Consider the following 20,404-nt stretch of genomic DNA (forward strand, 5'->3'; position numbering starts at 1 on the left):
AAATTACATGCACGGGCAGAACTGTTAAAAACCCCATGTTTATAAACCAAAATTTGTTTATAGGATGGTTGTGACAAGGCTCATTCTGTTTACGCCCTCCCTTAATCTAGAATCACAGTAATAAGACAGTTATTCAGATAAAAAGCACACAATCTTACTTCATCAAACTTCTGTTCCCAAACCTTTCACCTGCGGAGGTTCAGGATGTTGACTAGCTAAAGAATTCCTTACTAAGGCAAATCCAAATCCAAATATGATCATTTTCAATTTCTTAGTTTTATTCCCCCAAGAAATATATGTAAACTTAAAAATCAATTCAAAAATCACTGGAGGTATACCTCCATTCTAATCATCATCTTTTCATAGGAATCAGAGGTAGGTGCACACAGCACCGTACTAGGCTCGAAGGAGATACAAAGGCCCTTAAGATGGGGCATCTTCTCTTAAGTTGTTTACAGTGTAGGTATGGCAGACTTGTGCATTGCTACAACACAAGGGTGACTTGGGGGGTGCTGTACAAGAAATATAGACACAGGGCTGTATTTTAAATTCATATGTGAAGGTCAAAAAAGCCTTCATGAAGGGAGTGTTTAAGGATGCATAAAAATCTGTCTAGTAGACAAGAAGGGGAATGACATTCCAGGTAGATAGAAGACTGTGAGCTAAATCACACAGCACCTGGAAAAAAAGAGCCAACAAATTGTGAGAAGCCTTGAATATCCTGTTATGAATATAGACTTCATCTAAGCAAGGGTTTCTCAAGCTTGCCACTATTGACATTTTGGGCTGGGTAACTCTTGTTGGGGGGAGGGGGGAGGCTGACCTGTGTATTGTAAGGTATTTAGCAGCACCCCTGGTATCTACCCCATAGAGGCCAGTAGCACCTTTCCCTACATTGTGACAACTAAAAATGCTTCCAGGCAATCTCTAGAGGACAAAATTCTGTTGAGAACCACTGTGCTAAAGGCCCCAGGCACCCTGAGCTAGGAGACCATAGTGATAGATGTGTATTTCAGGAACAGCTCTGGCAGTCAGCGAGGCATTTGTGCTTCAAGTGTGGTCCGTGGACCCGCAGCATCAGCAGTGCTTGGAAGTTTGTTAGAAATGCAGACATTTAGGCTTCGTAGACCTAGTCGATCATAATCTGCATTTTAACAAGATTCCTGGGCCACATGGTCTAAAGCAGTCTCCTAGTTTTTTTTTCCCTATTATATCTCTCCATCAGCTAAAAGCATCAGAACCCTACCTTCACTGATATATGGTTATAAATTATATATTTGTATCACTGTACTAATGCATTTCAAAAGAGGCACACAAAATAGAAAAGTAAAAAGGAGAATATATATTATGTGTTTTTAATTTTAGTATTTTCTTTCTATGACCGCTTGAAAACCATACTTATATAGACGATTGGAGAAGGGGAGAGCTAAGAGGCATGGCCCTCAAGCAGATGGCCATTCCAATCATACCAGTGACAGATGACAAAGGTCTGATTTTGGGCAGTTAAATGGAGACACACACTCCTAATATTCTAAGCCTCTTGTGATAATTTTAAATACACCTTAAATATACAGACATATTTAAGTATCCACTGATTAAATATTCTTAGTTATGAAATATTCTAGTTCAACCCAATTGTCTTAAAGCAAAGTCAGTCCCTCATTTCCTCAGGCAAGAAAAACTCACTAGCATTAGACACATCCATGAATGGAAGGCTTGGTCAAGTTCAACTGCTTCCTTAGGCTGGCTTGAAAATCCTCATGGCCTCTGAAAACATCCACGATACTGTCAATAAGGTGTGTGTGTGTGTGTGTCTGTCTGTGTGTGTGTGTGTGTGTGTGTGTTTTAAGTCACATTATTTCAAATCCCTATTGAATATAATAAACTATGTCCATCCACAGCAATTAATGGAAGAATGTTTGGAAATAACCAAGGTCTGACGTTTCACGTTGGGGATGAAGTGAATTTCTATCTGCTTGGCATGGGACGTATCTTTGACCTGCACACAGCTCATTTTCATGGCCACAGCTTTGAATTCAAGGTAAGAAGCCTGGGCAGCTCCATTTATTACTGTGGTACCTTGTAAACTAGCACGGCAAGTTAACAGGACAGGAAAGGAAATGACCAAACCAGAACTGAGATTCAATACATACCATCCATCACATATCTGGTACGAGTAAATAATTACACATTTAGCTCTTTATAGTCTATGGATATTTGATAAATTCTTGTGACTACATTTAATCTGATTTTACTCAATAAGTAAACTGTACACTTTCTATCCCAACTTTTTTTTTTTAATTTTCCAACTCTCAGTGAAGTAAAAGAAAACACCTTGAGCACTCATATACATTTTGCCACATTTGCTTTCTCTCTCTCTCTCTCTCTCTCTCTCTCTCTCTCTATATATATATATATATATATATATATATATATATATATGTTTTTTTTTTCTGAACACAATTGAAAGTAAATTGCAAACATCATGACTCTTCACCCCTAAATACTAAAGCACATGCATCCTAAGAATAAGGACAATCTCTGCCTCAACCACAATAACACTATCACACCCCCAAAGTTAACATTAATTTAATAATACAACCTAATATACAATCCATTAAAATTAATGAAATTTGGGAGTCCCCAAAATGCTCTTTATAACTGGTTTTCTTTTTGTTTGTTTAGTTCGTTTTTGTTTTTTGTTTTTAATATCCAAGATCTATTTGTCTATACATAGCATTTGGTTGCTGTTTTCATCAATCTTTCCTAAAATCAGAAGAGGCCTTCTGCCAATTTTTTTGTCTTGATTTCTCGTGACATTTTACTTTGAAGGGTTCAGGCCAGTTGTTATGTAATGTTACGTATTCTGCATTGACCTGATAGTTTCCTCATAACTGAATCCATGTCAAGCATTTTTGACAAGAACATTAGATAGGTGATATTGCCTACTCGTCACACATCACAGCAAGAGGTACCTGATGTCAACAGATCCTAATATTGGTGAGACTAAGTTGGATAACTTTATTCAGGTGATGTATACCATTCTCTCCATTTTAAAAGTATCATCTTCCTATTGTAATTACTAAATAATCTGTGAAGTGATTTTTTAAAACACATTTTATTCTCCAGGAATTTTTCACCTTGTAGTTTTAAAAAAAAATCCATTAATGATCCTTGCCCAAATCAATTTTTATAGTGAAAGTTACAAATGGTAGCTTCCTAATTCTAGCATTCCTCCAATAGTTTTTACAAAACAAAAATGTGGTCCTAGGTGTCAACTGGCTTTATGGTAACTTTTTATTATTATTCCATCTGTTTCTATTTGTATGTATTCTTTGTCTCTTTATATCTTCTGTCTGAATTGCTTTCCCGTATCCAATCAGTCATACTTCTTTATAATCGTTATTGTTGTTTTTTTACTGACCACTTTTGACTAGCCATTCTCTAATTCACAAGTATTTTCAATTTTATCCTTCCCCTTTTCCATCTCCAATTTAGTATCATTTATTTACTTAAGGAGCATTTTCTTTATTTCCCATCCTAATCCCTTATATAAATATTAATGTATAATTGGGGACCAATTATATTTTATGCATTTGACACCTCCATCATTTAATTCAACCACTTAGCATAATACAGTCCATCTTTTCCATAATGATAGAATTCTAGCTGTACTATGTTCATAGCTTCTTTAACTCTCAGGAACTATCATAGAAATAAATTAAATGAGTGTGCATGACTTAATTCACACAAAGTTTTACTGATGTGTTGCTTTCTTTCCTATCCTTTCGTAAACAAATTTATTCCTCTCAAACTACTTTTTTTCTTCTTGGCTTAAAGACTATTTTCATTATAGGGAATTTTATATTATGTAATAAAGTAGACAGAATAATATGATGAATGAACCTCTTTACCCATCACCCAGGTCAAACAATCATGACTTTTCTGTAACACTCCATATATTTTAAGGAAAAGCCTAGATAGATATTCAGGTTGTTATTAAGTTCAGAACTATTTATATCAGACTTTAAAACTTAGAACAAAAGAGAGGGAGATTTAAAATCTGGTTATTGTTCTATATAATATTTCGATGTTCAGATCAGTTCAGTTCAGCAAATGCCTCTTATATTCCTAGAACCATGCCAAGTGTTGTGTGGAGATGAAAGGAAATCAAAGCGCTTTCTTTCAGAGGCTACAGACATATAAAGTGATTATATTATCAGATGTCAAATTAAGTGGAATTTATGGTAGCATTTCTCTAATGATAAGTATAGCTGACCTTTAGTAAGTACTTTTTATGTGCCAAATGCTATGCTTAGTACTTTGCATGGATTTCTCATTGAACCCTCACAACTTCCCTGTGAGACAGGTACTATTTTATAACCATTGTATAGGGGAATGAAATGAAGGATTAAGAAGATAATGAATGGTCCTACAAGCAGGAAGTGGTAGGAATAGAATTTGAACTCCTCGCTCTTATGCCAGAATCTCTCACTCTTAACCTTATCAAAAAACTGCCTTTCTTAGGAATGATCCTATGTATACCCTGCAACCACGTGCCACCAGGTCTCAACACTAGCTTCTTTCTCTAAACTCTGCACAGATGATCACAGTCTTCCCCTTCCCTTGAGGTGGAATGTAATGACTCCTGCATTGATGCACTTACTGTGCTTTAACTCCCTGGAACTCCTGGGGGCAGCAGAGCAGCCCTCTGGGGTTACTAACGGTCTTTGCGACAAGCCAGCCATGGCTACAGTCTCCCTCGGTGCCCTGGCTCCAGGCACACCCTGCACATTTACTGGTGCCTTAGACAATTGTCAGTTCCTAGTTAACGTTGTTTCATACTGTTCTCTACATTTTCTGACATCTTAGAAATGTATCTATGTTCCCGTATTATTATCACCTTAGAAGCAAAATGAATCTTCCTACCTAGCAATCATTTGAGCCCCCACTTTGTGTCCAGTGGGAAATGGCTCGGCATTCCTCTTCTACCTTCCAATGTTTCCAGAGACTCTTGAGAGCCTATGTTTCTTCTAGTTGCCACCACCTCTCATTTCCTGCTTCTGCTCATATCCCTTGCCTCTTACCTCCTGTGGTATTTTCTTATCTCTCCATACAGTTTCCTTTTTTAAAAATTATTAGTTTCAGGTGTACAAAACAATGTAATAGTTAAACATTTACACCCCTCACAAAGTGGTAACCCCCTCCTCCAATCTACTACCCCTCTGACATCGTATATATCTATTACAATGTCATTGATTCTGTTCCCTATACTGTATACTGCACATCCCATGATTATGTACATATTAAATTATAGTTGACATTCAATATTATTTGGCTTCAGCTTCAGGTGTACAGCGAAGGGGTCAGGCATACACACAGTTTCAAAATGGAACACACCCCCATGTCCTCTGATTCCCCTAAACAACCCCAAAGTCAAGGTCATCGTCAATCACAGATTTTAGTGAAAGTTTGGGGGTAAATGAGGGCTTTTTTTTTTTTTCAATACGGCACCCTGAAAGCAGTTACCACTTGACATTACATACCCCTGATTTCAATTATCTCTTCACTATGTATCACTGAGAACCTCTGGCTCTCCTGATTTTTACTCTCATCCTCAGGATTTCTTTCTCTGCATTCTTCCTTTCCAGACTCTCTTGACATCTCTTCTTTCTCCAAATTATTCTGGACTCTATCTTGAGCTGCACTTTCTATTACATCCCCCATCATCCAAATACCTGCCATTTTATTATGCAAGGCAATTCATCTCCCTCTAAAACTCTCTTTCTAATCCATGCCAGCCAGGACCCTGGGCTTCTTCTTTCAAAATCAAAGTATACTACAAAGGAGGTGGTCTCCTAAATATCACGTTCTCTGCTTAGCAGAGAAATTAGCCATTAAGACCCTCAGCTCTCAATCCCAAGACACGGAAGGCAGACATAGCTGCAGGAGCCAGGTGAGGTCCTTTCCTTCCCCTAACCATGAGTTTTTCCTGATCACCTACACACTGAGAAATGATCATCTTCACATCACCCACATTACAAGTTAGAAATATTTCAGTTAAAATCTTTGGGATTTGTGAAATGAGATGTTCCCTGAAATCTAGAGTATTCTCCTGTAGGAGATGCTGAGTAGGTCTCTAACACCAATGCTGACACAGAAACCGTTTTAGAGAGAGATGTTTTCCCTGTAGCCTATCACTGAAATGTTCTGGGACTTGCTCCTCCTCCAAACTCTCAATTGTACGCAGAGGAGAGGTGCAACGGCACCTAGTGCTTTCTAATCGTCATCTATCAAAGTCTATTTGAGTTGGAGAATTACACAACAAATGATAAGATGTGTAAATAACTGACTGATACCTTTTATAAGCCATTTAATGGTGTTTTGTCCCCTTGTCGAGGATTGGGGAGTGTTTCGCTCTGACGTTTATGACCTTCCTCCTGGGGTCTATCAAACTGTAAAAATGTATCCAAGAGATGTTGGAACCTGGTTATTTCATTGCCATGTTAGTAACCACATTGGTTATGGAATGGAAACTACTTACACTGTAATCGAATGAAAAGGTAAGCCAAATTAATTAGAAGTCATCATATTTAAATAAGCTTAAATTTTATATAAGGATACCTTATCCTTCCATACCATTTACATGATGTGACACACCACTCTTTCATTCAAACGTTACTGTTTTTAGATGATCAAGAAACTCTGGTTTTATTTTCTTTATCAAACTTATGTAACTATTCCTGATCTGATCAAAGATACTCTGGAGTTAAATGTAATTTTCAGATTCACATAATACATGCATAAGGATTTGAACAGACAATTCATAGAACACAAAATACAAATGACAACTGAACCTATAAAGGGATCTAAACTTGCTAATAATCAAATCACTTAAAATCATATTTAAAGAACAGTAAGATAATTTTGAGTGAGGAAGCTATCAGTTTGGTAAAGATTTCTTCTTTCAATTTTTCAATCAATAACTGCATTGCATATACTATGGGGGAAGTAGGAAATGTTTCCACAGCTCTTGAAAGATATGGAATAATGATTCTTTTTATTTTCATGTTCAAGTGACATTTTATTTCCTCTCATTCTTATCTTCCTTTCTCCAATACATTTTACTAGCAACTTCAGTTTGAAAATAGTATCTTTGTTATTGAGATTTTCACCAGTTTCTTAGTTACTTAGGCAATCCATTAAGTCATCCTTTGGTCTTTTGACACAATGGTTCTAATATTTTGACCCAGTAATTTTACCTGGCAGTGGATCTCAGAAAATTATCAATAATGCCGAAAAATTTTTATCACCATATTATTTTGTTAGTGGAACACTGAAAACAAGGAAATGATCTACTATACATTTTACTACATTTATCATCTAAAATATCCAACTTTAAAAACCATGCCTTAAAATCTTAATGAGAAAATCTTATAATACAATATTCAGTGATAAAAGAGAAGTTTACAAAGTAGTATTTGAAATATTACCCAAATTCGATATATATACATATACATATACATATGTATGTGTGTGTGTATATATATATACATATATACATATATATATATATATATATATATATATACATATATATATGTGTATATATATATGTATATATATATATATATATATAAAGACAACAGAAATTTATTGAAATATTAATGGTGACTCTCTAGGTAGTGAAATTGTGAGTGAGGTTTATTTTCTTCTTATACATTTCTGTTTCTTCTTAGGTTACTTTAAAGTTTAAATTACTTTTAAAATCAGGAAAACTATTAAATATATATATTTCATATATAATATAAATATATATCATATACTATTTTTAAATATGCTGTGCAGCTCCTGAGTTCTGTGGGTTTTTTTCTCTGTGGGTGCCTTACGGGACTGAAGGAGCAGAGCAGCTGAAGCAGCAGGAAGGGGGGTTGGTGTGGATGGTTCCTCAGAACCCTCTCTGAATATAAGGATGACATTTCTCACAAAAACAAAAATGTATTATCCCTCAATGTCATTTTTACCTACAGAAGCATATTAATAACAATAATAATATCGTTACTAATATAATTATAATAATTATTACTCTTATTCCTTTCATTGTTCAGATTCATTCTTAGTAGAAGAGGCTTTGGTACGGGTCCAAGAAAGAATCCTCCCGTTATAACATCGCTTCTTTGGGAAACTAGATTTTGTATTTCAAATAATATAAAACCAAACTTGGCTCATTCTACAGGACTTCTGGCCACATGAGAGAGTGATGGCAATGTTACTATCGATTTAATAAGCAAACTTTGTGTTGCAAAAGCAGCGGTAGTCCTTTTAAGGATGTTCTTAACACTTAGCCAAACTTTGCATTTTTCCTTAAAGGTACATAATTATTTTAGTTTAATGTTCCTGCTTAGAACTTCATGAAACTTTCTTTTCTACAGGATAAATACCTCCCTGAATCAGAGCTAAAGCTGTTAAAGAAGAAAAACTCCAGGGATGAAGGCATCTTAGGGACTGGCTAGACTTTCTTGGCAAAGTTCCAGGAAAACTAGCTTGAAATAAAAGTTTTCTTCGTGAATTTTGTGTGTGAGCTGCTGCTTCTTTTTGTAAACTGTGTCACTGGAGTGGAGTCTTGTGGTGTAACTAGACTTTAACAAAGGGCAGTGGGACAAAGAGAGAGGTTGCAAACTGAAGTCTAGCTCAGAAAAGATAATACCCAATCCAAGAATTTACCCTAAAGCAAAACATTAAAAAATAATTAAATTCTCATAGCATGAGTAAGCATTTGAATCAGTCTTCAAAATGCAACTCCATGTACTGTATTTTGCCTTCGGCTGTAGGTTATAGAATGTGTAAGTTCCCATTTCCAAAACTCAAAACAAGAACTTGTACTCTGACCTTGTATCTAGAAATATTAACTGTTGGGATGTGTTCTGCTATAAGTAACAGAAAACCAAGCCAAAAAGGGATTATCAGTGGTGTTTGTCTCAATTTAAAAAAAAAAAGAAAAAGTTAGGAGGCAAGTAGCTGTTAGGGTTGGTTTAGCAACTCAATGGTGTGAGGGCCAGTGTCTTTAATTCCTTTGGCCTTTCGCTCGTGGCTACTGCAAGATGGTGGTGGCAAGATGGTTGGTTGCTGCAGCTCCACATATTACATCCAGGTTAAAGGCAGAGAAGAAGGAAAAAGGTGTAGCACCAAACCGCATCTTCTCCCCATATCAGGAAGAGAAAAAGTCTTCTGAGGAGCTCCAGCCAACTTCTGTCTATGTCTCATAGTCAGATAAACCCTTATTATCTGGCTACTCCTCACTAAAAGGAAGGCTGGGGAAGAGCTTTCGTAGCCTTTGTGGTGGCAATAACAGGGGGGAGGTGTTGGCAATGTCTTGTGGGTTGGTTAGCAAACAGCATCTGCCTTAGACAATGGTAAGAATACTATTTGAAATCAGGAATTGGTCAAACAAAAAGGTTCAACATAAGAATTGAGACCAAAGTCAGATCTTTCATTCTTTTTAGTTGTTTGTTTGTTTTTTATTTTAAATATTTTTTTAGTTTTTAATTACAGTTATCATGAAATATTATATTAGTTTCAGGTTTTCAACATTATTTTTTTTTACTTTTTAGCTTCGTAACTTCATAATATATGAAAAACACATGGAGTATTATTGAGCAAATCCCAAAAATACTTTAATATGTGTCTCCAGAAGAAGACTTTTAAAAATTAATATACTAATAATGCTATTATAATATTGACAAAATTAATACTACTTCACTCATTGATATTGAAACTAATAAGAACCTGTAAAATATGGATACAACTAGCCCCACCCCCACCCCAGAGAGTCATCCAAGTCTGAAAGTTTTAAAGTTGTTGCTGATAAAACTAGAATATTCTTTAAGTAACTGAAAGAGGTGTTGCCCAAATCTCACCAAGGATAATATTTAATTCATCCATTCATTAGTTTATTTAAGAACACAGTCCTAGACTTTGGGATTCAGAGATGAACAGGAGTCACAGTGTATTAGAATAAAATCTGATTTAATAGGTATGTTAAATGTGATTAAGTGAATGGAGTTGAATGGGAGGGTTACCATCTTCATGCACTAAGATAAGAGTGTGTGTGTGTTGGAGGGTGTGTCCTGCACAATTCTTGGAAGGTGTGCTTATTCTAATGACTAGTACCCATTATTTAGACAGAAATATTGTTAGTGTAAAAAAAAAATCAAAGAAAATAAGTAAAGGAATATGGTTTAAGAATATGCACTCTTTGGCTCGAGTTCTTTCACCAAGAAAACTGTGTTCATAATATGATTTTCTGGGTAGATTTATAAACAATTTTTTTTAAAAGACCAATAATATATGCCCATCTTCTTTACTTTTAAATGAATAAATTACCATATTTATTTATTCTCCACGATTGTTTGCAATCAATCAGCCCTCTAAACTTAGTCTTTATGTAAACTAACAAAATGAAGGTTCTGAATCTGCCAACTGACAACTAAACCCTAAACGCAATCCTTCCAAAGCTCTGAGAGACTGGGAGGCCCAGCCTGACCTGACCTGCAGCTATGCTCTAATGCCTTCAAGACCACAGTGCATGTCTGGGTCAGGCAGGCCTGAACTTGAAGTCCACCTACCCCACTCCCTAGCTGTGGGGTCTTGGACAAGGTATAAAAAGCTCTCTTATTCATAGTTTTTTCATCTGTAAATTGAAGACTAATTGAATAATAATACCTTTTGTGGTATTCTTTAGGCAAATTAATGGCCCCCCAAAGATGTCCACACCCTAATCCCTAGAACAGGTGAGCATGTTACCTTAAATGGCAAAGATGACTTAAATTTCAGATGGAATTAAGGTCACTAATCAACTAACCTTAAAATAGATTATCCAGGATTATCATAGTGGGTCCTTAATAGTAGTAGAAGAGGGAGGCAGAAGAAAAGGCTGAGTGATGCAATATAAGGACTCAGCCTTCCATGATTGGCTTTGAAGATGGGAGAGGTCCACAGGCTGAGGAACGTGAGAAGCCCCTAGAAACCCAAAGAAGTGGGTTCTCCCTTAGAGCCTCCAAAGAGAAACAGCCTCACTGACACCTTGATTTTGGCCCAGTGACACATGTGTCAGATTTCTGACATGTAGAACTGTAAGATAATAAATTTATGTTGTTTTAAGCCACTAAGTTTATGGCAATCTGTTGCAGCAGCAATAAAAAAACATCTATCTAATAGGTTGTTGTGAGGCTTAAATGAAATACAGTTTATAAAGAAAGACCTTGGTACTGTGCTGGCACAGTGATCATCTAGTAAATATTAGTGACTATTATTATAGTTAATAGTTATTTATTCTTTCAGTATTTGTAAAGCTATGTGTTAAGCCTGGGATTCAATACGAAACAAGGTATAGTCATTGGCTACCAGGAGGCCCAGCCTAATTAAGGAAACAGTCACATAAATAATTCTGATATGAAATATGTATTGATTGTTTTTTAATGTTTTATGATGCTTTGATATCTTGGTGGGGGGGACTTACTATCTGGGAGAGACTCTCCCTCCCAGAGCTAGTTAATTCCCTGAGATAGTAAACAGCTTGTGTGGTGAGCTAGACTTTCACATGCAAACTAACCAATCTGAGTCCATACCCCCAACCACCTCTAACTCTCACATACCAAACCAACATTTCCACTGCGCTGAATCAACCAAAGCCAAGTACCAGACCACTAGAGACAGTTCCTCTGCCCCAAAGCCTGCTGGGATTATTCAAAGTGGCCAGTCCTAAACTGTTTCCTCTGCTCTGCCTTGCCCTTCCCACAAGAAACCCCAGTGAAGGCTGTGGCTTATGCTCCTGGCTCTTGCTTCTGTCTCCTAAAAAAACCCTCTGGTGCTTCTTCATGTGGCTGTGCATGACATGTGTGCCTCTCTTTTCTAGGGGAACGGTGAGTGACAACAAGCCTTTCTTTCAGTGGCACTGGCCTCTTCATGTCATCACTCAGTCACCTTTTTAAATTAAGACCTGGGTACAAATCAAAGTGTTAAGTGCTATGCAGACTGTATTACCCCAGAATAGTATAGAAGCAAGAGGTAATGATGATAAGGGAGAAAAATACTTCAAGAAAGTCACATAGCGAAGTTCCATGTAATCAAGCCTCCTGAATAAGTTATTTTTTAATCTTTTGTAAAAGTAATTCTAGTATTGCGATCCTTTTTCATTGTTAAAAAATCATATGCTTTGATTTCTACTTCATTCAATGTTGTGAGAGAACAAGAATGAATAACTGAAATCCTTATGCCATTAAAAAAAAAAAAATCCCCTTTCCCATAGTACTGTGGATGTCAGCACCATCAAGGCTTTTGCTAAATTAGAGTCTAGGCTTTCTCCCTTCCCCTTCCCATGACCCCTGTACATGCCAGGAAATGGTGATCAGGCCTTGGCCCACTTATGGCCAGCCAAAGGGGGTGGAGCCACCAAAGACCTATCTGTGGCATCATTCCTTAAATAAGCGTGAACTGACCAATAGCAGAGAGGAGATCAGCCGCTGTGCCCAGTCAAGTCAGTGGACTCATTATCCAAGTTCTGTAATGACCACACTCGCCAATAAAATTCCACAGTTACACAATTTTCTGTGGAAAAGATAGCACTGTGGTAGTCTGACTGGTCATGGACAGAATGACCTGCTGTTTTATACTTTGTGTTTCCCGTCACAAAGTGAAAGACCATCCTTGGTGGTTTGTTTCTTAACAATTCTGATATCATGGAAGGGAGGTTAAAAGTCAGTTCTCGTGAATCAGCAAGAAACTAGTATGCACAAGCAGGAGCAGTGGAGGTGAGGAGAATTTGCCTCTTGCCAGACAGAAATAAAGCTGAAGCCATATTCTGTAAGAACGACTGCTTCTTTGATTGTAACCATTATCAGCCCCAGAATCTCGATTGCTAAGTGAATATAAGATTCACCCAGTCCAGGAATCTTTAAGATGACAAGAAAATAAATTGTGGAAAATAGTTAAACCTTGTGCTATGTAACCTAGGTTACTAAACATTTGACTTAGGCATGTGATATGCATTTATAACAAGCCACAAAGGTACACCTGGGGATCTGCGGTAAAGAACTTCTGACAGACACAGCTAAGAGGACAGGCTGCTGGTGTAATCGAGATTCTTCTTCTACTCCTTGCAGTGCCCTAAGTCTGTCTCACTCCAGTCTATGCTGATCCTGATGCATTTTTCTGAATGCAGAAATTCTCAGTAGCAACATTATTCTAAGTTCACTTTTAGGTATCAATTCTGGAATCACTGTAAGGAGGCTTAGAGTATTAAAGGACTCTGTCAATGGCTGGTTGCTTATTAACACCCAGTGGCCTCTGCCTCTTACTTAGACTTGGCCTGAGGCTCAGAACATTCTCCTGACTTCCTGCCACACAGCCGTTACATGTTTTTTAATGGGAAGGGTAACTATCACAAAACAGGACAGAAATATGGACTTTATGACCCTTCCTGCGTTATACCATAAAATGTTCACTTGTAGTGGTCAGGGGTGTTACTGCTTAACCTTTCATTTTATCACCAAGATGAGGGAGGCTGCAAGTATACATTCTGGAGCCTTCAGTAACTATCTGAGCAGTTTTTTTAGGGTAGAATTTGTTGGAAGAAGTGACTTCAGGAATTGTTCCTGTGCTCTGATCATCATCTTTTCAACCCACAGGGCTAAATTTGAACATGGAGTAGAGAAAGAGAAAGAAAATGCTCAGAAAGCTGCTGGCTTATCCAGTATCTTTGTGCCAATTAGAAAAAAAGTGTCCCCTATGGGAGAATGAATCACTAAAAGATGCCCTCTCGGTGTGGACCAATTTTTAAAAGGAACAGCATCTTGCAAGGCACAGAATTTGGCCAGTGTAATCTGGGCAAGAGTTCAGTCCTACTCAAGTCCTCTCAGTGGACAGAAGGGCACAATCATTGAAGGTGACTCTAGGAGGAGATTGTGGGACATCCTGGGTGCTGTGACTCAGTTTTCTATATCAGGACAATTAGTTAAGATTATTACTAGCTGATGAGAGGAGCACCTCCACTATGTGCCTTAACATGGATCACTTTAGTGAATTTGGACAACAGTTCTCTGAGCCTGAGATTTTACAGATGTGGAAACTGACGCTGGGGTTAAGTATCTTGCCTGAGATCAAGTGGGGCATCAGATTTTGATCTTTATCCTGTGTTTTCATTATTCTTCTTCCCTGATTTATTTTTCTCCATAATACTTGGAACTAATACTAGGTATTTTACTCACATTGTCAGTCTCTCCCAAGTGGAGCGTAAGTTGATGGGGGTGGGGATTCACATCTGTTTTATTCACTGTTGTATCCCTAGTGCTTATGCCAGGGCTGGGCACAGTGGGCTCCCTCAGTAATACTAATTAAATGAACTGTTCAAACATCAGGGTACTTTCTCTGATACCATTCTATTTCTATAAACTACTTTTGCAAATACTAATTCATCGAGGTATTCTAAAGAAAAACATTATATTAGCAAAAATGTGCATATTATCGCCAGGATTTCTCCAGCTAAAAAGAGCTACCTTACATTTTTAGACAAATATGTCATGACTAAAGACAGTTCTAATAAAAAGTCTTTTACCCTTAAATTCATATCCATGTCAAAGAGAGAAATATCCGTTTAATAAAGAAGGGTACTTTCTAGTAGTTACTAAGACCAACCTTTGCCTTTGAAGAAAAGTTGATTTATGTCTGATTTCTTTGATGATTAAAACATAATTATCAAAAAAAGAGGAGTCGATCCAAGATGGCGGAGTAGATATACACTGTGCCTGCTTCCTTCCATGAACATATTAAAATTACAATAAAATTATAGAACAATCAACATGGAGAACCATCTGAAGTCTAGCTGAACAGAAGTTTTATAACTAAGGATATAAGGAAGAACCCCATCAAGACTGGTAGGAGGGGTGGAGATGTAAAACTGGCCGGCTCCAAACGTCCATGCGACAGTTGAGAATCAGGAGGGATATCTTAGCCACAGAGGTTCCCCCCTGGAGGAGTGAGGGACCCTGGCCCCACACTGGGATCCCCAGTTTGGAGTACTGGTACCGGGAAGAAGAGCCCCCATAACATCTGGCTGTGAAAAACAGTGGGGATTCTGACCATCTGGGTTGGGCAGAAGGCTGTGGGAAACCCAGACGTCCTCTTAAAAGGGCCTGCGCACACACTCTCACTCTCAGGCACTCACCTTGGGCTCTGGTAGAAGGACAGTGACATGGGGGGTATTGGAGGCACACGGGGGTCAGACTGAGGTGTGTGGCTTCAAGACAATGGTTGGAGGACAGTCACCACTTTCCTTGTGTGGGGTGCTTCTCTTGTGCAGTGAGCAGGTGGGTGCAATCTGTCCTGTGTTGAGCCCCTCCCCCATGCCCATGGCCAAATCTGAATCTGAATTGGTTTGGTGAGCTCCTATGGGCCCCTGCCCCACCCAACTCCCCCAACACCAGAGGCACTTTCTTGGCTAGCAGCCAGCCCTGCCCATATTGCACTATTTCTTGGAAAATTATCAAAGTCCACAGGCCCCAGGTGGGCAGCGCCTGGCCTTGGTTGCTCTGTGACTTTTGCTAAGTAGCTCCAGCTCAACACTGGCACCAAATCTGGTTAATCTACATGAACCTGGTGACTACAACTCTTTCCACTCTGGTGACTCCCTGAGACCCTGCCACTTCCAACTTGCAAACTACATGAGGCTTTATCAGTGACTGAACCTTAAGGGAGCTAGCAGGTGGCAGCAGGCCTTGGGATGTCCTGGCTTTTTGCAGAGCTACCCCAGGCCTGGTACTGGTGGCAGCCATCCTCGGTTCACAGTGTGACCTTTCCCACACACTTCCAGGTTTAGCACAGGCAGTGAAAAACCTCTTTGTAGCTCCTACCAGGTACACTCCAGATGGTCACAGGCAGTCAGTGACCTGGGCCTGCACTGGAGCCCCTCCCAAGAGGCCCCCATAATCAACATACTTGGAGGTGGGCTTCAGACCACAACACAGCACAGCCCAATTACCCCACAAGTGGCACACACAATGAGAAGTTTCAACAGGTAGCAGAGCTTGCTAGAGAGAATCCCACTTGGTGAGGTAAGCCCCCTGCACAGAGCCCACAAGCTGTGGACATGGCCAATCCCCACAGCCAGTGTCATGCAGGGTGGCATGTGGGGTCTCTGGTCCCGCTCCCCACACAAGAATGCAGGACATGGTGAGGCCAAAAAGGAACACCAATGGAGCCATAGATAGGGGAGTCATACCACTATAGTCTCGCTGGCGGCTGGGTTGGAGACACAGGAATCAGGAGCCACATTATCCACAACCTGCTGTCCACTCTCTCTCTGCCAACCAACGTCACTTGCTAGCTGCAATCTGCTGTGCTAACTGCAATCCGCTCTTGCTAGCTCAGCCACCATCTTCTTGCTAGCCCCCATTTTCTGCTAGTATAGCCACAGCAGTTATATTAGTGGCCAATGGCTCACTGGTTACAGCTGACGACCAACTAGCCACAGCTGGTGGCCATCCAATCACAGTTGATGGCCATTTACTACCTGAGCCAGCACCTTTCCACGTGAGGCCGAGAGCCTGGAAACTGCACTCCTGTCTCTGTCCCCACAGCCAGTCAGCCTGAGGGCAAACTCCACCTATTAATGTGCCAACAGCAACCAAGGTTCAACTATAACAGGAGGGTACACACAACCCACACAAGGGACACTCCTGGAGCACCCAAAGCAAGTGACCAGGGAGACTGTGCTAGCACCCCACAGGACTCCTACTACATAAGTCCACCCGGCCAAGACTGGGACACATAGAAGATGTATCTAATACATATAAACAAACACAGAAAGACAGACTAAATGAGGCAACAAAGAGATACACCCCAAATTAAGAAGAGGAGAAAACTCCAGAAAAAGAATTAAACAAAATGGAGGCAAGTAACATACCAGATACAAGGTCTGACAATCAACTTCATAAATTTCTTGCAATGATGTTTCTAACATTTTTGGATATCAAAGGGATTATTCATTATGAATTTATACCAACTGGACAAACAGTTAACCAAGTTTACTATTTGGAAGTGCTGAAAAGGCTGCGTGAAAAAGTTAGACGACCTGAACTTTTCACCAACAATTCATGGCTCCTGCATTACAACAATGCACCAGCTCACACAGCACTGTCTGTGAGGGAGTTTGTAGCCAGTAAACAAATAATTGTATTGGAACACCCTCCCTACTTACCTGATCTGGCCCCCCATTACTTCTTTGTTGACCCAAAGATAAAGGAAATATTGAAATGAAGATATTTTTATTACATTCAGGACTTCGAGGGTAATACAATGACAGCTCTGATGGCCGTTCCAGAAAAAAAGTTCCAAAATTGCTTTGAAGGTTTGGACTAGGCACTAGCATCAGTGCATAGCTTCCCAAGGGGAGTACTTTGAAGATGATAATAGTGATATTCAGTAATGGGGTATGTAGCACTTTTTCTAGGATGAATTCATGAAGTTAATTGTCAGAACTTGTACAGAGTTCAAAACAATGGTTATTAGGGTGTTCAAGAAACTTAGTGAGAACTTTAACTGAGAGATAGCAAGCATAAAAAAGGACATAGAAACCATAAAAAAAAAAAAACAGCAAAAAAATAACCCCTCAAAAGTGAAGAATAAAATAACTGAAATTAAGAATGCACTAGAAGGAAACACCAGCAGACTAGATGAAGCGGAGGATTGAACCAATGATTTCGAAGTCAATGATTTGGTAGCAGAAAATACCCAATTGGTATTCAAAAAGAAAAAAGAACCACCCCCCCCCCCAAAAAAAAAAAAAAAATGAAGAGAGTTTAAGAGACTTCTGGGACAAATCAAGCATAACAACATTCTCATCATGGGGGTACCAGAAGGAGAAGAGAGAAAGCAAGAGGTTGAGAACCTATTAGAGAAAAGAGTGACTGAAAACTTCCCTAATTTAGTGAAGGAAATAGACATACAAGTCCAGGAAGTACAAAGTCCCAAACAAGGTGAACCTAAACAGGCCCACACCAAAACACATTATAATTAAAATGGCAAAGGTTAAAGACAAAGATAGAATCCTAAAAGCAGGAAGAGAAAAGCAACTAGTAACTTATAAGAGAGCTCCCATAAGATTGTCAGTTGATTTCTCAACAGAAACTTTGCAGCCAGAAGGGAATGGCAGGAAATATTCAACCTGATGAAAAGCATGGACCTACAACCAAGGGTACTCTACCCAGCAAGGCTGTCATTTAAAATCAAAGGACAGATAAAGAGCTTCCCAGACAAGAAAAAGCTAAAAAAGTTCATCACCACAAAACTAGTATTACAAGAAATGTTAAAAGGATTTCTTTAAGATAGAAAAAAAAAAAGATCAAACTTATGAATAATAAAGTTGCAATATCTACATATATATCAACAATTACTTTCAATGTAAATTGATTAAATGCTCCAACCAAAAGTCATAAGAGGGATGACTGGATAAGAAAACATAACCCTTACATATGCTGCTTACAAGAGACTCACTTCAGATTGACAGACACACAGAGAGAAGTAAAGAAATAGAAAAAGATGTTTCATGAAAATAGAGATTACAAAAAGATCTGGGGTAGCAATTCTTACACCAGAAAAAATAGACTTTAAAACAAAGGCTATGGGCTGGCCCTGTGGCTCAGGCAGTTGGAGCCTCGTGCTCCTAATGCCAAGGTTGCCGGTGCGATTCCCACATGGGCCAGTTAGCTGTGCCCTCTACAGCTAAGATTGTGAACAACAGCTCTCCCTGGAGCTGGAGCTTGGCTGTGGTGAGCACCTGGAGGTCTGCATGAGCTGCCATGGGCTACTGTGTGCTGCCAGGAGCGGCCAGTGGCCAACGTAAGTGGCCAGCAACCATTGTGAGCTGCTGGCAGCCAGCAAGAGCTTTAGCAGCTGACCGACTGCCTCAGCAGAGGGGTTGGGAGCCCAAGGCTCATAATAACAGCATGGGCCAGAGAGCTGTGTCCTGCACTAGACTGAGAAACAACGGCTTGAACCAGAGTGACAGGGGAGGTGGAAAAAGGGGGGAGAAAAGGCTATAACAAGAGACAAAGAAGGACCCAATAAGCCCACATTGGGTGTTTATCGAAAGAAACCCAAAACGGTGTTTCGAGGGGACATGTGCATCCATATGTTCATTGCATTGCAGCAGTGTTTGCAATGGCCAAGATGTGGAGGGAGCTGGGGTGTCCTTCGATGGATGAATGAATAAGGAGGAGGTGATACATATGTACAATAGAATATTGCTTGGCGGTGAAAGGGAATGGATTCTTGTCATCTGCAGCAGCATGGACGGACCTGGAGGGTATTGTGCCGAGTGGAGTGTCAGACAGAGAAAGACAGATGCAATGTGATTTTGCTTATATGTGGAATCTAAAGAACAAAACAAACAAACAAAACAGAAACAAACTCAGAGACACAGAGAACATTTTGATGGCTGCCAGATGGGAGGGGTTTGTGTGGGTGAAAAAAGGGGAAGAAATTAAAAGGTACAAGTTGGTTGTTACACAGTGGTCATGGTGATGTAGGGTATAGCGTAAGGAACATAGCCAATAATATTGTAGTAACTATGCATGGTGTCACACGGGTACTAGATTTGTTAGTGTGATAAATGGGAGGGGGTTAAGGGGCAGGATGAAAAAGTGAAGGGCTTAAAAAAATAAAAATTGGAAGTTACAAAAAAGGCATGGGGACATAAATAAAACATAGGGAATATAGTCAATGATATGGTAATAACTATGTATAGTGCCAGGTGGGTACTAGACTAGTCAGGGGGATCACTTCTTAAATGACATAAACGTCTAACCACTATGCTGTACACCCGAAATTAATATAAAATAATATTGATGTCAACTGTAAATGAAAAATTTTAAAAAGGAGGGAAAGGTAAAGGTGAATAAGAAGTCCACATTTCCAGGTGTAAAATAAGTCCTGGGGTCATAATATATCCCCGTGGGAGATATAGTCAATAATATTGTGATAGCACGGTACGGTGTCAGATGGTAGCTGGACTTATCATGGTGATCACTTTTTTTAGATATATAAATCTAAACGATGGTGTACACCTGAAACTAATATAATATTGTATGTTCACTATATTATCAATAAAAATTGTTAAGACAGAATTATCAACCTCTATTATGCTCTCCTACTGATTTGCATGTAACAGTACAGAATAATCTGGTAAACTCACTAATCTGGCAAATGTGTTAGGAGCTTACAAAATAGATAAATCCTTCAAAATAAAATATGTCATGCTAAAAATAAATCATGTCTCATATCTTAAAGTTGCAATGAAATATTATTAGGCTTTTTGAAAGTAAAGAACTACATGTTCTGTTCCAGTTTGCAT

The 20,404-nt window shown here is 38.9% G+C and overlaps 1 protein-coding gene across 1 annotated transcript in view; it reads left to right on the plus strand.

Moving 5' to 3' along the window:
- The window catches only part of LOC109456502 (ceruloplasmin-like), a 31,597-nt gene extending 23,028 nt beyond the window's left edge, over positions 1 to 8,569 (plus strand). Inside the window, exons 15-17 of the mRNA XM_074333823.2 lie at positions 1,902 to 2,041; positions 6,401 to 6,563; positions 8,433 to 8,569. Of these exons, the coding sequence (XP_074189924.2) occupies positions 1,902 to 2,041; positions 6,401 to 6,559 (299 nt within the window). The 3' untranslated portion in view covers positions 6,560 to 6,563; positions 8,433 to 8,569. The remainder of the gene's footprint in view (positions 1 to 1,901; positions 2,042 to 6,400; positions 6,564 to 8,432) is intronic.
- The last annotated feature ends 11,835 nt before the right edge of the window (positions 8,570 to 20,404 follow it).

Source organism: Rhinolophus sinicus, chromosome 17 (genome assembly GCF_057876585.1).
Source record: "Rhinolophus sinicus isolate RSI-liver-muscle chromosome 17, RSI-T2T, whole genome shotgun sequence".
In the NCBI taxonomy this organism is placed as follows: domain Eukaryota; kingdom Metazoa; phylum Chordata; class Mammalia; order Chiroptera; family Rhinolophidae; genus Rhinolophus; species Rhinolophus sinicus.